The sequence below is a fragment of the Ursus americanus genome, chromosome 14 (genome assembly GCF_024610735.1).
Source record: "Ursus americanus isolate L20-20 chromosome 14, mUrsAme1.1.p, whole genome shotgun sequence".
Lineage (NCBI taxonomy): Eukaryota > Metazoa > Chordata > Mammalia > Carnivora > Ursidae > Ursus > Ursus americanus.
The window spans coordinates 58031163-58053986 of NC_142140.1; the positions used below are offsets into that span (position 1 = coordinate 58031163).

Sequence of the window (22824 nt, forward strand, 5' to 3'; positions counted from 1 at the left end):
TCCCGGTCCCCCTGGAGGCAGGTTTCCTGGCCTCCTGATCCTTAAGTCTTAGTCCACTCCCTCAGGCCATTTCTGACCCCGAACTGCCCCTTTCCCCCCACGCTGCTCCCCACAGTGGGGCCCTAGGTATTTCTGGCTTCCTTGTTTCTCCCTCTTGGGCCCTCCGGGAGGGAGGAGGCGACGTTCGGCGGGATCTGGCGCGAGCCTCAGTTTCCCCACTGGTCGTCGGCCAGGGAGGGGTGGGTTGCTGGGGGCGCCCGCCCGAGGCGGCGGGGGGCGCAGCGGGCGGGCCGGGTGGGCGGGCCGGGGGCGGCGGCGCCACCTTAAGGCGGCTCTGCCCGCGGCTCCCGGCCGAGCCCCGCCGGAGGGAGGCGGCTCCGCGCGGGGCCCGCCGCCCGCGCCTCCGCCGACACCCGGCCGCGGCTCGCGCGACCTTCCGCGCCGGCCCCGCGCGCCCCCCGCCCGGCCCGCGCCCCTCGCGTCCCCGCCCCCCGCGCGCGCTCGGGGGGGCGCGGGCGCTCCGGGGTCCCGGCCCCGCGCCGCCGCGCCCCCTCCTCCTTTCTTCGGGCCGCCCCCGGCCTCTCCCCCCCAAGCGCCGCCGCCGCCTCGCCGCCCCCCCCCCCACTCCCCCCTCGGGACCGTTGGGCTCCGGCTGCGCGGGGGCTTTCCGGATCGGCAGGATGTACCCCCAGGGGAGGCACCCGGTGAGTGGGGGCCCGGGCTGCGTGGGGTGGGGGCGCGGGCGTCCGGGAGCTCAGACCCCGCGGTCCCCCCCCCCCAGACCCCGCTTCAGTCCGGCCAGCCCTTCAAGTTCTCGATCTTGGAGATCTGCGACCGCATCAAAGAGGAATTCCAGTTTCTCCAGGCTCAGTACCACAGGTGAGGGGGGGCGGGGGCGCCGCGCCCCAGGGGACCTGGGAGTTCACCTGGGAGCTTACCTGGGAGCCCCGGGGAGAGGGGCCGGCCGCTGGGGGCCTTGGGGCGCAGCCAGGCGGGGGGCGGGGCCTCCGGGGTGTCGGGAGGAAGGAGCCCCCCCCCCCAGGGGCGTGGGAGGGCTTCCAGGTAGAAGGCAGGTGAGGTGGATGGGGACACTCAGTACTGGGACACTTTGAGCCGGGGAAGGGGCGGGAAGGGACTGGGACCAGGAAGTGGGGCGAGGATAAGGAAGTGGGGAGAGGGGAAAGAGCCAAACCCATCACTTTGGAAAGTGGCCCAGATGGGTGTCCCTGCGTCTTTGGCAGGGTGGGGTGCTGTGTAGGTGGGGTCGCGGTAGAGGCAGAGCCGAGTGGGATCCCCATGCCCCGTATCCTTCCCAGCCTCAAGCTGGAATGTGAGAAGCTGGCCAGTGAGAAGACAGAAATGCAACGCCATTATGTCATGGTGAGGGGCTCATCATTGCCAGTACCGGGCAGTGGGGAGGAGGGCTCAGCTGTGAGTAAAAGTGTTAGGGGTGTGAACCCCCACTCACCCTGCCACTCTGGGCCTCATTTTCCCTGTCTGTAAATTGGGCTGGTTGGGATTCCAGGCTGTCTTTATGAGGGCCCTCCCAACTCTTACAAACAATGAGACAAGGATGTCCCCTCTCCCTGTGGACATCTTTGAGGGTCCCGGGTCTCAGGGCACCGCCTCCTGCCCCCCTCCCTACTTTCTCCTGGTCTTCCCTTCTGGGCTCCCATGGGGCCGGGAGGCTCTGTGCCCTGCTGTGATTCCCCCAGCCTGGGAGCTCCTGGAAGACCCAGCATCCAACTGGGCCACTGGACGTTCCCGACTGGCTTTTCCTTTGCAGTACTATGAGATGTCCTACGGGCTCAACATTGAAATGCACAAGCAGGTAACTGTGTTAGGGGTCAGTGTTCGATAGGAAGGGTGAGGGTCTGCAGGCTGTGGGAGAGATCCGGCACTCAGGCAGTCTGGGGCAAAGCAGACACAGGGGCACAGATCTCAGCCTGAAATCTCTGGGACCAGGGGGCCAGATTTCAGCCTCACAAGAGGAAAACAATTCTGCACTTCTAGAGACATAGGCCAGCAGGGAGGCAAGAAGTGGGCAGGAGCCAGGTGTCCCGGTCACAGAGGGCTTGTCACAGAGGCTGGCAGCTAGGTCAGGCAGGCAGTGGAGGTGACTTCTGTCGCTGGGAGGGGCCGGCCGGACAGTCCTGGAGGTCCCCTCTCAGCCGAGAGAGTCTGGTGTTCGGAGATGGGTCCTGATGGCCGAGGTGGCCCTCAAGCTTTTCTGATGCTTTGAAGCATGGGAGACACGTCCTTATGCTTTGAGGTTCTGAGACTCTCGTCAGCTTCTGTGTGGAATTCAAGGTTCTGAGTTAGACCAGAAGGTTCTGACATTGACTCCAGTTGTTCAAGATCAACCCCGAGATGGGGAGCCTGGGTGGCTCAGTTGGTTAAGCATCCGATTCTTGATTCTCAGCTCAGGCCTTGATCTCAGGGTCGTGAGTTTAAGCCCCACGTTGGGCTCTACACGGGGCACGGAGCCTCCTTAAAAAAAAAAAAAATTAACCCCGAGAACCTGACACTGATCTCAAGGTTCTCTGATGGATAAGAGGGGCCCTGAAAGATTGTGAGGTTGACGGACTCTTAGATTCTGTCCCTCTGAATATCAGAACAGTGGGTGGAGCCTAAAAAAAAGGTGGGGGGTGGGGGGGGAAGGCTTCCTGATGGGTGGGAAGAGGGGAGGGGTGGGCTGAGAGTGTGGGCTGCCTGGGGGTGCCTTTCTGGGTATGTGTGGGCCCTGCTGGCTCTGGTGTGGGCTGGAGGGGGCTGATCTGCCTGGAGCAGGGCGTGGTCCCATGGGTGCATGAAGTACACCGTCTTACAGGTGGCAGGCAGGTGCTAGGGCCCAGTCTCTGCCCTCCCAGGGGGAGCTCAAACCCTGTCCAGCACCCCTCTAACCCAGGCAGAAGCAAAACATCGGCTGACCCCGCACACAGCTGGATATGCCATACCTGCCCCCTTACCCACCCTCTTCCCTCTGTTCGGCCTCTTTGGGGCACCCAGACCCTGTCCCTAATGAAATCTGCAAGTCAAACCTCATTGTCTCCACTCCATTCCCTGTTCTTCTGACACCAAACACGTGGGTTTCCGCACACCGACCAATTCTCCAACTCCGACACCGGCAGATGGCCTACGATTCAGCCTGATCATAACACTGTGCTGTGCGCCTGGAGTCAGCACAGACCCCAGGTTCAGGGCTCGGCTGCACTGGACTGCCCCCCGTTTCAGAAACCAATCGGAAGTCTGGGTCTCCGGCCCAAACTTCTGACCACCCAACTATATATAAATTGAGGGTTCCCACAGTCCCCACCTTGGGTTCAATAATTTGCCCAAACAGTCCCCAGAACTTAGGAAAACCGTTCACTTACTAGGTTACCCGCTCATTAGATAGGATGGAGCTCAGAAACAGCCAGATGAAGGAAGGGCGGAGGGCGAGGCATGGGTCGGGGCGCAGAGCGTCGTGGCCTCCCTAGGTGCGCCCCCTTCCTAGCACCTCCACACTTTGACCCACCCAAAGCTCCCCAACTCCATGAGGGATTTTTATGGAGGTTCCATTGCATAGGCCTGACCGATTAAATCATCAGCCACTGGCGATCAACTTGACCTCCATCCCTCTAATAAACGCAGGTATGGCTGAAAGGGGCTTATTGGGAGCCACAAAAGTCGCCCCCCCACCCCTTACCCATCGCTGAGAAGTTCCGGGAGTTTTAGGGGCTCTATGCCAGGACCTGGGGACAGAGAGCAAAATACAAATTTCTTTTTCTGAGCCCACCACCACAGAGCCCTTCCCCGGTGGTGCGTGGGGGTCTCTGCCTGCCAGTGGCCCCGGGTTGCAGAGGAGACCCAGAGAGAGCCCGTGCCCGGGAGAGATGGCCTGTGAGGGCCACTCCTTTGTTTCTGATGACCCCCAAGCTTCTAAGCCACCCATCTGAGGGGACGTCTGTGCGGCTGCTCCCTGGGAATCTGTTGATTGTGTCTGGCGGCTAGTGGATCCGTCCTTCCGGCTCCCAGCTGCCCTGGGCGTCCGCTCAGCCGACTGCTTCCTCGGCAGCCCCTTGGTCTGCCCCTGAGCCTCTGCTTCTCTGGCTGCACTGTCCCCAGTTTGCACCTGCTGGGGACAGCCCCCTGCCTCCCGGGCTTTGCCAAGGCCTATTATGTCTGGAGTTGAGGGTCTGGATGGAGGGTCTCCCCTCCGAGCTTCGTCCCCATTGTTTCCTGCCAGGCCGAGATTGTGAAGCGTCTCAGTGGGATCTGTGCTCAGATTATCCCCTTCCTGACCCAGGAGGTGAGTGGGCCTGCCGGGGCAGAGGGAAGCTGGAGGACTGGGGGAGGGGGGCTGGCTCAGTGTGGTGGGCACTGCTTCCGCTGGGTGGCCTGGGGGGCACCGGGCTGGAGCAGGGGCTTCAGGGATGGAGGGGGGTGGTGGCAGAGGGTGAGGAGTGGGGGCTCCAGCCCTGCCACCAGGCCGCTTGGGTCCGAATCCTGGCCGCATGCCCTTGGCTGCTGGCCTTGTCTGTGCCTTTGTGGCGATGTTTAGACAAGCTGATACGTGCCAGGGTGATACTAGGTGCTAAGGGAGCACCAGTAAAAGTCAGCCCTTCTGTGTGCTCAGTGAAATAAGCTAGCCACAAAAGGACAAATACCGTCCAGTTCCTCTCCCAGGAGGTCCCTGAAGGAGACCCATCATCCCCAGAGACAGAGAGGAGATGGGAGCCAGGAGCTGAGGGAGGAGATGGGCAGTGTTTTGTGGGGACAGAGTCTCAGTTTGGGGAGATGGAAAGTTCTGGAGACGGAGGGTGGGGGTGGTTGGATGACAGTGTAAGTGAGCTTCATGCTGCTGGGCTGTGCACTTAGAGACGGTTATGATGGTGACTCTTACGTATCTGTAACCACAATAATAATTATAAAAAGGTAGAACCAGGGCAGATGGCATAGTAAAGCAGTATGAACACCTCCATGAATCTTAAACAAATGTTAGCCCTTGTAAGAATTCTCCATGTACCTGCCAGCCTCAGGGCCTTTGCATCAGCGATCCCTGCTTCTGTCTGGAGCGTTCTATCCGTAAGAGACATGAGGGCAGGTTCCCTTGCAGGGTGGATAAATGGGGGGCCCTCGCTGTGATGGGGAAAAAAACCAGGAGAGATGCTCATCCTGCATTGGACCCCACTGAATCTGAGATTTTCTGGAAGCTTGGGATGGCGGAACATCCTGGCCGGACTGAGATTGTAGAGTTCGTGTCTGAAGCCAAGGGTGGGGACAAGGTGGCCGTGGTGAGAAGGGCCACACGGGAAGAAAAGAGGATGAAAAGACTAGGAAGTGAATAAAGACACACACCTGTGCCTCAGCGACTCCGTTCTAGACCAGGAGTCAGCAGACTGTAGTCCGAGGGCCAAATCCCACCCGCTGCCTGTTTTGTAAATAAAGCTTTATTGGTACGCCGTCATGCCCGTTCATGCACACGATCTCTGCGGCAGCGTTCCCGATCAAATGGCAGATAGAAAAGCTGCGACAGGGAACTTCTGGCCTGGAACGCTGAAAATATTTGCTCTGTGGCCCTTTATAGAAAAAGTTTAGCAACCCTCGGCCTAGACACACTTGCACACAGGTGTGCCATACCCAGGACTTTCTATTAGCATCTGACACGTCCTCGGTGGGAACAGCCCAGATCCCCGAGCTCGGAAGTGTGGATGAACAGCGGTATATCATGTATTCCGACGGGAGCCACCAGCCACCAGCCACGTGTGGTCCCTTCAATATACAGGAATCTGTATTTTGATTTAAATATATTACATTAAGTTTCTACTTATATTTGTATTCAATTAAATGGAACACTTCATTCTTCACTTGCACCGGCCGCATTTCGAGCGCTCGGTAGCCACGTGTGGCCGGCAGCGTCCTTATCCAGCAATGAGCGTAGAGGACCGTTTGTCATTGCTTGAGGCAGGGAGAGGCAGGAAGAAGGGCGATACGATGGGCAGAGGCACTGGGGCTTCTCCGGGCTGCCAGTTTCTAGTTTTTGACCCGGCAGCGTTTACCTGGGTGCTGATTTAGACCGCGGTTCTTTGCTGGGGGCGATGGTGCCCCCAGGGCACCCTGGGCAGTATCTGGGACCCGGTTGTGGTCGTCAGGACCAGGAGCGCTCCTGGCATGGAGTGGGTGGGCCAGGGATGCTGCTCCGCCCCCCACAGTGCCCAGGACGCCCGCCCCCCCCCCGATGTCCACAGTGCCCAGTGCCAAGGGAGATCCTGACCCATCAACCCCGATTTATAATTACTAGTTTCCACTGCCCCATCTATGCTTTGTTTCTTTGTGTTTGTCTGATTTAAATGGAAAGCGGGAGAGAGAAGAGAAATAGCAAGTTCTGGGGACAAAGATGTGGGGGGAGGGGGAGGTGGGGCCTCAGAGGGCATTGCCTGGGCGGATGGGGGCGGCGAGCAGACAGGGAGTCTGAGCACCCCCTTTCCCATACCCCCACCTCCCAGCATCAACAGCAGGTGCTACAGGCCGTGGAGCGGGCCAAGCAGGTGACCGTGGGGGAGCTGAACAGCCTCATCGGGGTGAGTGCCCCCTGCCCCTCCCCAGCCCTGGGGAGACCCCACCCCCGGGTCCCTGGCACCCAGTAGGTGCTAAAGCTGGGGGTGCCGGGCGGGCAGCTGGCCTGGGCTCTGGCCTCCCTGGAGACTCTGGGGGCCCCCTCTGCCCAGACCCTGTGTCAGCTCTGGGCTGCCTCCTGGCCCAGGGGCACTGCTGGGCTGCGGCCCGGCCCTGGCCCACCCCTCCTCTCTCCAGCAGCAGCAGCTCCAGCCGCTGTCCCATCATGCCCCCCCTGTGCCCCTCACCCCTCGCCCTGCTGGCCTGGTAGGCAGCAGTGCCACGGGGCTGCTGGCCCTGTCTGGAGCACTGGCTGCCCAGGCTCAGCTGGCTGCGGCCGCCAAGGAAGACCGGGCAGGTGGGGAGGCTGAAGGACCCAGAGGTGAGTGGGCAGCACAGGGTGGCATTGGCCAGGGGGACAAAGGTGGGGAGGGGGACTGGCAGGCCACCCTGTCCAGAGCACCAAACTCATTGAAGTGTGAGGGAGTGAGTCATAGGGCCTGCAGGGCCCTGGGGGTCAACTTTACTCCCAACTGGCTGTGTGTTCTTGGGCGAGTTACTGCCCGTCTCTGGGCATCTATCTGAATGGTTCAGGGGAGGAACAACCCACTCTTGCAAGGCTGCTGGAAGGAGAAGGGAGGTTCTGAGCTGGGGAGAGGGCTCTGGAAACTCTGGATGGGTGTGCCCTCTGGCACCAGAAGCTATGAAACCCTCATCTTTTTTTCTCTCTCTCTTTGCCTCACCCCCAACCTGCCAGTGGAGAGAGCCCCGAGCAGGGTAAGTTGAAGGGCATCCAGGACCTTGTGTGCTCTTTGCTTTGTATTTGCGTGTGGCTGAAGCTGGTGGTTCTGAGCGGACAGGGTCCTCACAGCAAGACCCGGGTTTTCAGCTGGGTTGCCTGGAGCCTTTTGGTGGTGGGAGGTGCCCATCGGGCTAGAGGTTTCGTTACAGAAGGTTCTCCACCTTGAGCTATTTTTTTGCAATTGAATAAGTGAGTGCAAGCCTGTAGAGCATTTCTCCCAGCCTTGCACTCATTAATGTATCCATCAGCCATCCGATATTACCTATCTGAGTGCTGCCCGATAGAATGTGAGCCCTGCGTGTAATTTTTTTTTTTAATTGCTTAATTTTGAAACAATTATAAATGCGCAGGAGGTTGCAAAGAAAAGTACAGGGGAACCCCGGGCACCCCTTTGCCCAGCCTCCCCCAGCAGTAAAGTCTTGTATAAAACACAGTATAGAATGCGGGAAACCGGGCACAATGCAAACCCCACAGTTGACTCCGCTTCCGGCGTTTTGCCGGCCAGCGCTGTTTTGCGTGAGCGCATGCGCCTGTGCGGTTGTCCGCAGTTCCCTGCAGGGCAGCCTTTAACAGCATCAAGATCTACTGTGTGATGGCACATTTTCCAATAGCCACATTGACAAAGTTAAACAGAGGCGATGAACCCCAAGAGTCTATTTTACTTAACACCATGTATCCGGAATATTTCAACACGTAATCAACATGCGGATTATTAATGGTACATGTTACGTTCTTTTTATCGGGCCGAATCTCCAAGATCCAAGTGCATGTTGCTCGTTGAGCTCATCCCAGCTTGCGCCAGTGCCCCACGGGGCACTACAATCTGTGGTGTCACGACCACCTTGAGTCCGCCCTTTGAAGGTCCCATTTCCCAGATCTTGAGAACAGTGGTGGGGCTCTCTGCCTTGGCTGGGCCCGGAGATGGGCGCCTCTGCCTCTCTATGTTGTATGTAACATGTATGTACATATATGTTCAAGTACGGGTAGACAAGGGGTAGCGGTTTATGCCCCCGATCTGGGTCTTGCTCGCTTAACAGTGCATCTCGGAGACCATGTCTCCCCTCCTCCCTGTGATAACCAGCGCCTGCCGGAAACCTTCACAGGAACACCTTTGGGTCAGATAAGAGAATGTCCGCCCCATACGCTCCCGTGCACGCCTCTGCCCAGGCAGGGATTATGTTTGGGATAAATGTTGCCAGTTGCTGACTGGCCCTGTTTGTTTACTTGTTTACTAGGAGACAGTCCCTACAGAGGACGGGCTCCTGTAGGGAAGGGACCGTATTTGTTTCCTGGGGTTGCTAGAACACATTAGCGCGCCCTGCGTGGCTTACAACACAAATTCATTCTCTCCTGGTTCTGGAGGCTAGAAACGGAGGTGGGCGCGGGGCTGCTCCCTCCAGCGTTTCTAGGGAAAGATGCTTCCTTGGCTCTTCTAGCTTCTAGTGGCGTCTGGTGGTCCTCGGGGCTCCTTGGCTTGTGGCTGCATCACTCCGTCACTGCCACCATCCTCACGTGGCTTCTCCCCTGTGTGTCTGTGTGTCCCTCCCCTTTAAAGGACTCCAGTCCTATTGCACTAGGTCCCACCCCGATCCAGTATGCGCTCATCGAAACGAGTTACTTCTGCAAAGACCCTATTGTCAGATGAGGTCCCATTCTGAGCTTCTGGCTGGACATATAACTTTGGGGGACGTTGTTCAGCCCAGGAAAGGGACTGGGGCTCTCCTGGCCTTGCCCTGAGCCACCGCCCGCTCCCCACCCAAGTTCTTTCTCCTAAATAACTCCTGTCCTCAGTTTGCGCTCCTCTTTGCACGCTGCTCCCCGGAGCCATGCACGCCCCACGCACAGAGACAGGCGCTGCTCGGGAGCGGCTCCGTGGTGGGAACGCGCCGGATAGGAGGAAAGAGTGTTGTCAAATGAGAGATCCTGCCTCCGGGGGGACAGCAGGCCATGTGCGGGGACATCTGTGGCTCTCAGACTGGGGGAGCGCCTGGCATCGAGTGGGTGGGGCCCTGGATGCCGCACAGCCCCCCAGCATGCCCCGGGGGCGCCGAGGGGGAGAACCCCGTGGTGTATCACGTGGGTTTGTATGTTTCTCCGCACACACCTGGGCAGGTTGTGTACAGACGACAGGGAGCCCTTACCGCGGGCCGGGCGCCACGAGGCCAAGGGTTCCACGGCTCGCTGGATCTTCCCAGCAGCCCTGGGAGGGGGTGCTGTCCCCATCCCCATTTTACAGAGAGAACACAGACGCAGACAGGTGAGGAGGCTTGCCCCAGGTCTCAGAGAAATGCAAGTTCCTCTCTCCACGCTTGCTGTTTACATCAGTGATACCCTGGCCATCTTCCATGTTGTCACACCTCAACTTTCTTTTTTTCTTAAGATTTGATTTTTAAGTAATCTCTACACCGAATGTGGGGCTTGAACTTGCAACCCTGAGGTTAGGAGTCGCACGCTCTGCTGACTGAGCCAGCCAGGCGCCCCTCCACCCCCACTTTTTTTTTTTTTTTTTTTTAAGATCTCTACTTTCTTTTTTAAATGGCTGCATGGCTTTCCCGTCCGTGGTTGGGCTCTGCGGCCAGCTTGCTTTCCCAGCTGCCCCATCGTGGCCCCCGGGACTTTGCTTCCTCCTGTGTGTGTTTGCAGATAGCAGGGCAGCTCTCCAGGCGGGATTTCTTATCTGCCCATTGCATTGGGCTTGGAGATAGTATCTCGGTTGAAGAACTGGTCCCACAACTAAAGTGCTTGAGAAAGCACTGTGTGGGGCAGCCCCTGTGTACAGATGGGGAGACTGAGTCCCAGGGAAGGAGCAAACTGCTTGAGGGCTCACCAGGCAGGTTGATGCTGGGGGGGGTCTCTGTGCCGGCTCACCCAGCCTTGGACCTTCAGAGGTCGTATTGTTGGCATGTGTGAGGGGGCTTTGAGTCCTGTTTCGACCCCTAATTCACTGCACAGCCCTGTCTTCCCTCAGGCTCGGTTTCCCTGTCTGTACAATGGGATTAACCCCCACTTCTCCACTTGCTCTGAGGCCAACAACTTAGCACCGAGTCCGCCCTTGGAAGGTCCCATTTCCCAGACGGGAAGCTTGAGGCACAGATCCTAATACCGGTATTGGGGACCCTCAGTCTTGGCTGGGCCAGGATGGCGTCTGGGGCCCCAGGACCCTAACCCTTTGTCCCACCCAGCCCTTGTCTCTCTGCAGAGCGCATCCCCCTCACCCCCTGAGAGTGTAGTGGAAGAGGAGCGACCAGGTGGCCCGGCGGGCAGTGGGAAGCAGCGAGCTGAGGACAAGGATCTGTCCGGACCCTATGTAAGTGGGGGGCAAGCAGAAGACTGGGGTGGGCCCCCAAACCGGCTCCTCAGAGCCTTCTGGAGCCGTGCTCTGGCCATGACTCACTCTAGAGCCTTCCATAGCTCCCCATTGCCCATGGAGCACTGAGCAATCAGAAGAGTCCCTGTGGGGGAGGCCCAGCTGTAGTTGCTGTGGACCAGGCATCTGTTTTCCCACCTCCTGGCTTTGGCTCCGCCGCCGTCTAGAATGCCCCTTCCCCCTGCCTCTCTGTGAGGCCCAGAGTGCTCTCTCCTGCAGGAGGCTGTCCCCGGCCCCCTCTTCCAGGGCCCTATCCCTCACTGGAGGAGCACTACACCTGCAGTTTCTGCCTCTGGCATCCCAGGGGCCAGGCTGAAAGTGGGGGGCTGGGACTTGGCTGGCGGGGAAGCACTTGTCTCATCGACAGGGACAGCCTTAACCTGGTCCCAGCTGCCTGGCAGGCCCAGTATCGGCCAATCCTTCTGTTTCTCAGAGATGCCTTTGGTCTTTAAAATCCTAACAGCTTGTTCTATACGTGTCAGCAACTCATTTTGTTTTAAAGAAGAAAATTGGGGATGGGGGGGTCAAAGAAACGCCCTCCTGCTGGGAAGATGTGGCCTTCAGGCTGCAGGCTTTGGTCTTCCCTTGCTTTCAGCTGGACCAGAGGGCAGTCCCGGACAACACTGTTTCCCCCAAGGGTGGAACAGGAGGAGGGAGAACAGATGTGGCGACAGGTGTTAAGGAAATCCCCCTGGGGCAAGCTTGGAGGACTACCTGGAGGGGGCAAGGCTGAAGGCCAGGAGCCTAAGGAGGGGATGAGGTGTCTGCTAGGCCATGGGATGGCGGTGGGCAGATGGGTTGGGGAGACAGACGATCCTGAGAGGTCGACTGGCTCTGTGGAGCGAGAACTGGGAGGGAGGGCTGGACGACTCCTGGTCTCTGGCTGTCCCCTCACTGCACAGAGCAGGAAACAGACCCAGGGAGGGCTGGGAGGCGCTCAGGGCCCCAGGGCAAGTCTTGGGCACTCAGCTCCATACCCCTCATTTTTCTCCACGAGGGACCCACCCACTGTTCCCAACACCCACCCCCTGCACCTGAGCAAATGGCAGCCTTCTTTCTGAACCAAGCTAATGGGCCTCTGAAGCCCCAGAATCCTGATCAGACTGGGGCTGCCCCCCCCCCGGTATGCCCCCACCTCCTGAGCATGAGTCAGGGCACGTGGGGGCAGGGGCACGGCTGGGGTAAGCTCTCTCCTCCTGTTCCCCCCAGGAGAGTGACGAAGACAAGAGCGATTACAACCTGGTGGTGGACGAGGTGAGTCGGGGTCCAGCCTCTGACTTCTGGGACTCCGAGGTCTGGGCACAGCCAGCGGTAGGTTTTCCAGAGTGTTTGGGGGGCCCAGAGGGAAGGGGGGTCCTGGCCCCCTCTCTGTGGATGGCGGGAATGAGGGTGGTTGGGAGTAGGGAGAGTAGGGGATAGGGGGCACCTCAGGTCGACCTCTTCTCCGTAGCGCAGGTGGGGAAACTGAGGCCCAGAGGACACTGGGGATGGGCAGCAGAAGTGGCTTCAAGCCCTGGGTCGCTGTGTGACTGGGGGCATATGCTGCCTTCCGTGGTCTCACTTTCCCCATCTGTTCAATGGGGGACAACAAGAGGAGGCCTTCCATAGTCGTTGCCGTGTGTGCTTATGGAGTAGGCACGATCGATCCCATTTTACAGATGAGTTAAGTAAGGCACGGAGACACAGTCCTTCCAAGGTGGATCATAGGCGCCCGGTCTGGAGTGGGGAATGGGGTCTGGGAGGGGTATAGAGAGGGGCTGTCCTCCTTAGCCCACTTCATCTCCACTTAACGTCGCTTCCTCAAACCCAGGACCAACCCTCGGAGCCCCCCAGCCCAGCTACCACCCCATGTGGAAAGGCACCCATTTGTGTCCCCGCCCGTCGGGACCTCGTGGACAGTCCTGCCTCCTTGGCCTCCAGCCTCGGCTCCCCACTCCCCAGAGCCAAGGAGCTTGTCCTGGTAAGGAGTAGGGGAGGCCTTGAAACTCATTTTATTCATCCTGGGGGCCTGGAAACAGATGCCACCACATTAGGTGTGGAGCGGGGAGAAACCAGCCGGGCCCTGATTTTTTGCCTCCCTTCCTAAAAACCGCCTCTACTCTATCCCAGTGTTTTTCCCAAGTGGACTGGCTCTGTGGACCCTAAGTGCACATGGAAAGACCACTCCCCATCTTGTGGAGAAACAGAGCCTCTCTTGCAAGAAATAGCAAGTCCCTTGGGGATGCACAGTGAGCTGCAGAAAGGAGGCCCTCGAGGCTGCCCCAGCCCCGCAAGTGTTAAAGCCTTTGCGAGGCGCTGGAGATACACCAGCGCCCCCTGAGCTGCCATCCCTGTCCCCGAAAGGCAAGCCGATTACTATGGGAACAACTTTCTCAGTGCCAGGTGTAGGAACCCCCGAAGAGCTTGCCACCCCCCCCACCCCGCCCCGGGCCGTTCACAGTTGGGCTCCATTTGTCCCGCCCCACTCCCCCAAATCTTCCCCAGACCCCTGCCTTGCACTTACCCAGAGAGTGCGTCGGTTTCTAGGCCTCCCCTCCCAGCAGGTTGCTATGGCAACCGCAGAGGCTGGGACTCCCGAGGCATCTTCGGTGACCTCCTCCACTCCAGGAGACCAGAGGGGGAGGGGCAGTTCTGTTCTACCGGAGAAGCGCCCACGAGGCGTCCCTGTCCCACGTGGTCGCCACCCACTCCCCCTCGTAGGCGTGTGAGTGCAGCGGGCACAGAACGTGGGACTGTAGAGTGGAAAGATGGGCAAGGATGGGAAGTTCCTTGAAAGGCCAAGGAGGTGCAGCGGAGAGGATGGAGCGAGGAGCTGGTCCATGGAGGCCCGCTCCCCCTCTGCTCAGGTGTTCCCACAGGAGAGACAGCTGCGGGGACACCTCGCCCCCTGGGCGCAGGGCAGGGCACGGGCGCACGGGGCCAGTGCCAGGTGCTGGTCCTTCATCTGGGAGCTACCCCCTGCTCTCGCACCCCATGAGTTTCCCAGTCCTTGGCCCCAAAGGACAGGACAGCCTCCCGACTTCCTGTCCCCTTCTCTCACAAGCGCACTGCTTGCAGGCGTGCCCCTGCTCAAGCCAGTCTACACCCGCACTCCTAACCATGTATCGCCCTGCATGCCTTATTAAACGCATGCACGGCTCTGGCAGCGGGTGTGGGCCCCCCTCACCACGCCTGTGTGCAGCCCTGTCGGCAGATGCTGGGCCCCTTCCTGCTCGCGCTCCCCGTGTGCAGACCCTCATGTGTCCCTGTGTCCCTGTGCTCCGGGGATCAGCTGCGGGGCCCAGGCCCCTGAAACCGCAGAGGGGCGCTGCTTGGCCTGCAGGCACCTCCCCTGAGCCCTGGCCTGGCTCAGATATACCCGCTCCCTCCTCTCACCTAGTTTCTCACCAGCTCGTGGGCTGCAAGGTGCCAGGTGCCAGGGGGTGTTCAGTCCTGACCTTTCTCCCCAGAACGACCTTCCCACCAGCACTCCTGCCCCCAAGTCCTGCGACTCCTCCCCACCCCAGGATGCGTCCACCCCCGGGCCCAGCACAGCCGGTCACCTCCGCCAGCTTGCGGCCAAGCCAGCGCCTTGCACGGACAGTGTCGGTGAGCCTCTGCTGGGGCCTGTCAGAACAGGTCTCTTCTGGGGGGGCGGTTTCTAGAAATTAGTAGGGGCGGGAGAAGCAGGAGGTGTGAATCCAGCTCTAGCATGACCTTGGCCCTTTCCGAGACTCTGAGCCCAATGCTGACTCACTCTGCAGAGGCCTCTGTCTCCTCACTGTCTTGGTTTGACAGGTGGGGAAACTGAGGCCCAGAGGGGCAGTCATTTACTCAAGAGCTTTAGCCTAGTGCACTGGCAAGACAGGATTGGAGTCAGACAGCCTTGGGGTTGAGGCCAGCCTTGGATACTCATCAGCTGTGTGACCTTGGGCAAGTGACTCAACCTTTCTGAGCTTCAGGTTCCCCACCATTAACGGGGGGGAGGGGGTGACGTTGTTCTCCTTTCGTGTCTTAAGCCAGGCCCTGTGCTGGTCCTGGGGTCCCAAAAAGAAATCAGCCCTGAAACCTACCCTCGAGGAGCTCCCAGATGGTGGGGAAGGAGACCCAGACCCCAAAACTCCCAGCCCTGTGTGGTCGTGACTAGGCTAGAGGGAGGGAACCCAAAGGGGCAAGGCTAGAGGCTGGGGGTGGGGTGAGGAGGCTCAGTGATATTTCTGAGATATTGCTGGACTTTGAGTCTAGGTTTTGAAAGGTGACTAGGAGCTCGGCAGCTGAGAAAGGACAGGGAAGAGCATGTCGGCCAGAGGGACAAACATCTGGAAACATGAAAGGGTGTGGTGGTTGTGGGACCAGAGCACAGCAGCCCCAAATGACCAGCCAAGGCCGTGGAAGGCCAGATCTGGGTCCGAGGTGTCTGAAGACCTATCTTTGTCTCTTCTCACTCAGCCCTGAGGAGCCCCCTGACACTGTCAAGTCCCTTCACCACGTCCTTCAGCCTGAGCTCCCACAGCGCCCTTAATGGGGACCTCTCTGTGCCCAGCTCCTACGTTAGCCTCCACCTGTCCCCCCAGGTCAGCGGCTCTGTAGTGTATGGACGGTCCCCCATGGTGAGTCCTCGGCGTGGAGGCACCAGGAGGTACCAGCAGGGCTGGGGGCTGGGGGCCGAGAGGAGAGACCACTTACATAAGGAGAGACAAGGGAATAGGGAAAGGGATAGGAATCCGGCTTGGCAAGTACATGTGGGTGTGGGAAGGTGATCTGAGGGTCTCAGCAGCCCACAAGCTTAATACAAAGCAGCTATAACTGGAAGAAGCAACAGTAACTATGCTGCATTCTAAGGAGCAGAGAGCCCTAGCCACAGGGGTGAGGGTCCCATTCAGCCTCCTGGCAGAGGGCGTCCGGTTGGTAGCCCTAAGGGACTGCAATGATCCTGGTAGACTGAAGACGAAGGACTAGCCTGGATAGAGGACTGGAAGGGAGGTCTCATGAGAAGGAGTTGAAGGAATGGGGCATGAGACCCCTGACCTGGGGCAGAGGGAGCAGACAGGGACTGTGTGGGCCCCAGAGGGCAGTGCAAGGACAGATGGCTGATAGAGTGAGCTGCACTGAAGTGGACCAGGACGCCTCCAGAGGGAAGAAAATGCTGTCCCTGGGGGCATGCCAGACCCCAGGCTGGGTGGGCACTTGTGAGGGACGTTGTAGAAAAGAGGTCAGCAAATATTTTCTGCAAGAGGCCAGGCAGCAAATATTTTTGGCTTTGGGCAGTTGGTCTGTGTGACAGCTATACTCACCTCTGCCGGCACACAGCTCAAAGCCAGCACAGACAAAACGTAAATGAATCGGTGTGGCTATGTGCTGATAAAAATTTACAAAAACAAGCAGGGGGCCACAGTTTGCCAACTCTTGGCTCTAGAGCAGGTCAGAAAGACTCTTCAGGGTCCTTCCAACTCTGGGATTCTAGGATTCCCTGGGCAGAGACTTTGGGGTTCCCGCAAGCCTCTGCTCTCCTGTCTGCAGTGCGGGTGGAGGACAGGGCATCTCTGCCCTCTTGGGGAGGGGCTGATGAGCAGATCGGGATCCTCTGATAAACAGAGAAATACGGCAGGTGAGCCTGGGGGAAGGCACAGGTGGGCTTGAGTCACCTGCGCTGTGACACCCCCTCTGGCACTTTGGCAGATGGCATTTGAGTGTCACCCACATCTCCGGGGGTCGTCCATCTCCTCCTCCCTGCCCGCTATCCCTGGCGGAAAGCCGTGAGTATCTCCTGTCAGGCGCTTACGTTGTGGGGTGGGGGCTGGGGTTCCTTGCTGCCTTTCCAGAAGCTCTCTTTGAGGAGCTCTCTGGAGAGAGAGGTGTAACAAGCAAAATGTAGACAGCTGTTTCTCAACGAGGGGGGAGGGGTATTTTGCCTTCCCCACCCCCACCCCAGGACATTTGGCATGTCTGGTAATATTCTTTGTTGTGACACCCACATCTGGCCCCTAGTGGGTGTGGGCCAGGGATACTGCTGCGCACCCTACAGGGCATGGACCCAGAGATGGACCCAGCCCCAAGTACCCCGGAACTTTCTGCCACGCTGGGAATGTTCTGGACCTACAGCTGTCCAGTGATTGCCATCGGCCACTTGTGGCTTCTGCCACCGAGGAACTGAAGTTGTAAATGCTTTTGAATTTAATTGGCCACATGTGGCTGGTGGCTACTACTGGGTCCCCTCTTTGGAGCCCTTCCGGCATTTCCCTGGATCCTCTCTACTCAGCGTTTACTCAGTGCTTGCTTGCCGGGCTAGGACCCCCTCCTCTTTTGTACCGCGCTGACTGCAGTGACTGTCAGGTCACCTGTGGTCATGGGGTTCCTTCCCCAAACGCATGGGGGCACCAGGCTGGGCGGGGGGCTAGGCCCCGGCGGGCGCGTGGGCGGGCCGCCACCTCCAGGGCGGTCCCCTCCCCGCGCGTCAGGGCCCTTCTGCTCCTCCTGTGCAGGGCCTACTCCTTCCACGTGTCTGCCGACGGGCAGATGCAGCCGGTGCCCTTCCCCTCGGACGCGCTGGTGGGCGCGGGCATCCCGCGGCACGCGCGGCAGCTGCACACGCTGGCGCACGGCGAGGTGGTGTGCGCGGTCACCATCAGCGGCTCCACGCAGCACGTGTACACGGGCGGCAAGGGCTGCGTCAAAGTGTGGGACGTGGGGCAGCCGGGCGCCAAGACGCCGGTGGCGCAGCTCGACTGCCTGGTGAGGGCGGGGCTTGTCCGCCGGGGGCGGGGCTTGTCCTACGGGGGCGGGGCTCGCGGCCTCCGGGAACGCACGGGGCTCCGGGGCGCTGGGAGGCCCGGTCCGGAGGGCCAGCCCTACACCCTCGCCTCTCTTGCGTCCCAGAACCGGGACAACTACATTCGTTCCTGCAAGCTGCTGCCGGACGGCCGGAGTCTGATCGTGGGCGGCGAGGCCAGCACCTTGTCCATCTGGGACCTGGCGGCGCCCACCCCGCGCATCAAGGCGGAGCTGACCTCCTCGGCCCCCGCCTGCTACGCCCTGGCGGTCAGCCCCGACGCCAAGGTCTGCTTTTCCTGCTGCAGCGATGGCAACATCGTGGTCTGGGACCTGCAGAACCAGACCATGGTCAGGTGGGTGGCCCCCGCCCCCTTGGCTTGTACGCTGTGGGGGGCGGGGGAGTGGCCTGGGAGGGTCCCCGCTCCGACAGCCGCCTGGGCCCTTCTCCCTGCAGGCAGTTCCAGGGCCACACCGACGGTGCCAGCTGCATCGACATTTCCGACTACGGCACTCGGCTCTGGACCGGGGGCCTGGACAGCACGGTGCGCTGCTGGGACCTGCGGGAGGGCCGCCAGCTGCAGCAGCACGACTTCAGCTCCCAGGTGCTGCAGCGGCTCGGCTCGGAGGGCCCTAGAAGTGTCCGAAATCCAGAGTCCCCTCCTCTCCACCCACTTCCACAGGCCGAGTGGGACCAAATACCTGCCGTCTGTCCATCGTTTTGGTCCTTCAGACACGCCCACAGGCTTCCCCCTTAATTCTTCAAAGACAGATAGAGGGAAACACAAAGGAACTGATTCAGTTTAAGCTGTGGGCCTACTTAGACCCTCAGATCGCTTTCCCAGATGCTTGTGCCAAGCCACTCCCCCATTCCTTCGTTTCTCTTCCTGGCCTTGAACCTCTTGACCCTACTGGGAGTTCCTGACCACCACCCCCTCCCGGGACACACCATGGGGGAGCCACTGGTGTGGGGGGACAGGTAGAGGTTGACATGGGAGTTGGGCAGAGAGGTTTCTGTTGAGGGCATTGTGGGAGTCCAGGCTGAAGGACATGGTGAAGGGGCTGGACAGAATCGGGGGGCTCCTCAGGGCTGGGTCAGATCCTCTTTCCCATTGCCTTGGGGGCAGGGCATGAGCTCGTTGGCCTGACATTTAAGGCCTCCATGCTCTAGTCTCACATGCCCAGCCATACCTCTAGACCTCTCCACTGACTGTTCCCGCCAGCTGACTTGCTTTCCCCTTCCTTTTGCCAAATTGGTGAGCTCCTACTCATCCTTCAAAACCCATCTCCATTTTGCCCCTTCCTTGAACCCCCAAACTCTTTCTGTTCTACCTTCTCTTGTTTTTAGCTTAAAAGTTTCTTTGATAGGGCAGTCAGGGGTGTGGGTGGGTGTAGTTGTCCGTCCCTTGTCCCTGACACTTAGGTGGGTTGTTCTCTGGGGATCCCATTGTGAGTATCTCCCATCCCACTGGGCCCCCCGTCTTTACACAGGAACACTTCTGTATGGCTAGGAGAGAACTTGTAAAACCTGGTCTTCTCTCTGCTGTCAGTTTATGGTTCTTTCCGCACGTGTCCTGTCAGTAAGATTTGAGAAGTTTGGGGTGGAACAGGGCCCTATTCCTCCCGGTGCCTGGCTGGGGCCTGGCATCATGAGGCCACCGAACCCTTTCAGATCCAAGTCAGAGGCGGTGTTGCAAGCGGGGAGGGCTCCAAGCTGGGAGTCCGAAGGCCTGATCCCTCGTGGAAACATGACCTTGAGCGAGCGGGGTCTCAGCTTGCCTTCCACCATCTGCTCGTGGGGGGCAACTGTCCTCGGCCAGCTTCACGCTCTCCCCGCTCCCCTCCCTCCCAGAGCTGTTGTGCGTTTGGAGTGGATAATGGATGTGAGGCCCCAGGGTTCCGTGTAATTCTGATTAATATTAATGATTCGACATGCGGTTGCCTGCTGTGTTCCAGGCCTTGGGCCAGCTGCCTCTCCGTGCGCGGGGCTGCGGTGGGAGAGCGCCGGACCTCCCCCCTCCCCCGCTGGGTGTCCTCCACCATCTGAAGGGGGTTCTGACCTCCCCTCTTCCCTCTGCACCCCCCAGATCTTCTCCCTGGGCCACTGCCCCAACCAGGACTGGCTGGCGGTGGGCATGGAGAGCAGCAACGTGGAAGTTCTGCACGTCCGCAAGCCCGAGAAGTACCAGCTGCACCTTCACGAGAGCTGCGTGCTCGCCCTCAAATTCGCCTCCTGCGGTGGGTCCTCGGGCTGGGCAGGGCTGCAGGGCGCTGGGCGGGGTCGCCAAAACACAGCACACCACAACCCACAGCACAAAACACAGGATGCCCGGCGGGATCCGAATCTTAGCAGATTGTTCAGTAGCGTAAGTTCGTCCCCGGTATTGCACGGGATACACACATATACGAAAGATAAATAATAAATCATGACATACTCATGGGGCGTCGGTACTAAAAGGGATTTGTGATTTTTCTGAGATTCAAATGTAACTGGACATCCCAGATTTTCTCTGGCAACCCTCTCCTGGGGGCTCCCCCTTCTCGAAGGCCAGACGGAGCCGGCTGGGGCCCAGTGTGCCCCTTGTGAGAGCAGAGGTGCCCGAAAGGGAGAGGCCAGCCCCTCCGGGTTGTCTCCGTTCCTCCCTCCGAGAACTCCCTGCCCTCCCTTTGCAGGACGCTGGTTCCTGAGCACCGGGAAGGATAACCTGCTCAACGCCTGGAGGACGCCCTACGGAGCCAGCATTTTCCAGGTACCGCAGGGCAGGGCAGGGCGGGGCGCCGTGCGTCCGGGGGCCCCAGGGTGGCTGCACTGGTGGGTAAACCGCGGAACTTCCCCGGGGTCTTCCGAGTCCCCCCCCACCCCAGCCATTAAGCCATCTGCCTGCAGCCTGGGTCCTGTGTGTGTGTGTGTGTGTGTGTGTCTGTGTGTGTGTGTGTGTCCGTGTGTGTGTCCGTCTCCGTGTGTCTGTGTGTGTGTGTCTGTGTCTCTGTCTCTGTGTGTCTGTGTCTGTCTGTGTCCGTGTGTGTCTGTGTGTGTGCGTGTGTGTCTGTGCGTGTTTGTGTCTGTGTGTCTGTATGTGTCTGTGTCTGTGTGTGTGTCTGTGTGTCTGTGCGTGTGTGTGTCTGTGTCTGTGGTGTGTGTCTGTGTGTGTCTCTGTGTGTGTCTGTGTCTGTGTGTCCGTGTGTCTGTGTGTGTGTCTGTGTCCGTGTGTGTGTCTGTGTGTGTGTCTGTGTCTCTGTGTGTCTGTGTGTGTGTCTGTGTGTCTGTGTGTGTGTCTGTGTGTGTGTGTCTGTGCGTGTGTGTCTGTGCGTGTGTCTGTGTGTGTCTGTGTCTGTGTGTGTCCGTGTGTGTCTGTGTGTGTCTCTGTGTGTCTGTGTGTGTCTCTGTGTGTGTGTGTCTGTGTCTCTGTGTCTGTGTCTCTGTGTGTGTATTTAATTTTTTGAAGACATAAAATTTGCCATCTTAGCCATTTTTAAGTATACCGTTCAGTGGCGTGAAGCACGCTCACCCGTCCTGCAGCCACCGCCCCCCCCATCTCCAGAACATTCCATCTCCCCACACGGAGACTCTGTCCCCAGGAAGCACGGACTCCCCCACCCCCGGCCCCAGCCCTGGCTCCCACCAGCTCCTCGCTGTCTGTGTGGACGGGACTCCTCTGGGGACCTCCTGGGAGTGGGGTCCTGCGGGGCGTGTCCTTCTGGGTCTGGCTGCTCTCGCTGAGCCCGGCATCCTCGGGGTCCGTGCACGTCGTGGCAGGTGTCAGGGCCCGTCCGCGTCATGGCCGCTGTCAGGCTCCCTTCCGTTCGAGGGCCGGGTCGTGCTCTCTAGTGCCCGTGGGCCGCATTGTGCTTCTCCGCTCACCAGTGGTTGGGCGCCCGGTTTGCTGCCCCGTTTTGGCTGCTGTGAACCCTGCAGCCGCGGGCACGCGTTCTCTCTCAGGCGGACGTCTTGGATCGGAATGTCTGATCACTGTGTAACCTGGGGACAAACTGCCAGACTGCCCGGTGCTCCCCCCCACCCACCGCGCACGCGGGATCAAAACCCTCACACCCTCACCGACACTCGTTAGGGCCTTTCTTGGTCACCGCCAGCCTAGTGGGTGTGGGGGGGGTTCTACGTTTTTAAAGGGCAGGAAAACAAAAGGAGAATCATGTGACAGATTTATTTGGCCTCTGGACTTGACTAGAGACTTGTGTGGACCTTTGGCGAGGCCTGTTCTAGAACTTCCCGTGGGGCCCTCTGCAGGAAAGGGTTGCTGCTGTGGGTCAGCGGGCGCTGAGCCCTAGCGAGCCCCTTGCGCTCTGAGCTTCCTTCCGAAGGACAGGCCTTCAGTCCCATCCCTCGGTGTCAGGAGCACAGAGGCCCCACCCTTCCCAGGAGCACTGTCTCCGGTCCAGAGCTCGAGTCCAGTGGCCCTTCCTGTGGAAAAATGGGTCACCCTCCTTCCCCCATCATCTGCCCCCCGACTGGGAGAGCCCTGGTCCCCCACTGCGGGCTCCCCTATCCTCAGTCCCGTCTAGGCTCCAGCCTTGACCATAGGCTCATCCTTGGGGGCCGGCGCTCCCCCAGTCGCCTCGCCTCTTCCCTCCCTCTGAATGTCCTGCAAGGCCCGGCCTCACTTGCCCCTTCTCTCCCTCCCCTCATCCCGCCCATAGTCCAAGGAGTCATCCTCCGTGCTGAGCTGTGACATCTCGGGAAATAACAAGTACATTGTGACAGGCTCAGGGGACAAGAAGGCTACCGTGTACGAGGTGGTCTACTGAGACCCCCCCCATCTTCCTGCACCCCTGGCCCAGCTCCTGGGGGAGGGGCATCCCGGACAGAGACCCCGACACCCCCTCTCCATTCATACCTGTGAGTGCTAAGTCTCATCTGCCCTCTGGCTGACTCCCTCCCATCTTCTCTTGCTGGACGTGGGGCTGGGCAGGCAGGTGGACTTTGGGGAAATAAATGTATTTATCACAACTGCCTTTCTGTCCTGGGCTGGAGAACCGGGGACTGTTGCTTTTCTTGGGCACCGTTGCTGGGGGACGGCTGTGCGGCTCAGGGAAGCGGCTTTCCTTCTCTCAGCCTCTTAGCCTTTTCTGGACGATGAAGGAGTTCATCCTGCATGAAATAGCGCCGGGTCTGGCGGAAGCAGCAGGTGTGACACGGGGCAGCACGGCTTACGTGACGCCATGTCACCCGCAGCCTGCGGACCTCAGTGGCTGAACACAACAGACGCTGATCGCTCGCTTGTGTCCATGTGGCTGGGGGCTCGGCTCCCAGTAGACACTCAGGGCTCCAGGATGGTGGAGTTTCTGCCATGAC

At 59.6% G+C, this 22824-nt stretch overlaps 1 protein-coding gene across 4 annotated transcripts; it reads left to right on the top strand.

Moving 5' to 3' along the window:
- The first annotated feature begins 548 nt into the window (after positions 1–548).
- Positions 549–22479, top strand: TLE2 (TLE family member 2, transcriptional corepressor). Of its 4 annotated transcripts, none has more exons than XM_045800064.2 (20): positions 549–704; positions 782–879; positions 1317–1380; positions 1787–1831; positions 4229–4291; positions 6489–6563; positions 6796–6979; positions 7355–7374; positions 10599–10706; positions 11976–12020; positions 12577–12726; positions 14216–14354; positions 15195–15355; positions 16425–16501; positions 17228–17477; positions 17622–17869; positions 17971–18118; positions 19601–19751; positions 20187–20263; positions 22170–22479. In XM_045800064.2, the coding sequence occupies exons 1-20, from the start codon at positions 681–683 to the stop codon at positions 22275–22277; spliced, it is 2235 nt and encodes a 744-aa protein (XP_045656020.1). In that variant the 5' UTR covers positions 549–680; the 3' UTR covers positions 22278–22479. The 4 variants fall into 4 exon arrangements, with proteins under 4 accessions (XP_045656020.1, XP_087723531.1, XP_045656022.1 ...); XM_087867405.1 differs by having other exon boundaries at positions 578–704; positions 17971–18058; XM_045800066.2 differs by having other exon boundaries at positions 578–704; positions 15195–15319.
- Positions 22480–22824: the final 345 nt, after the last annotated feature.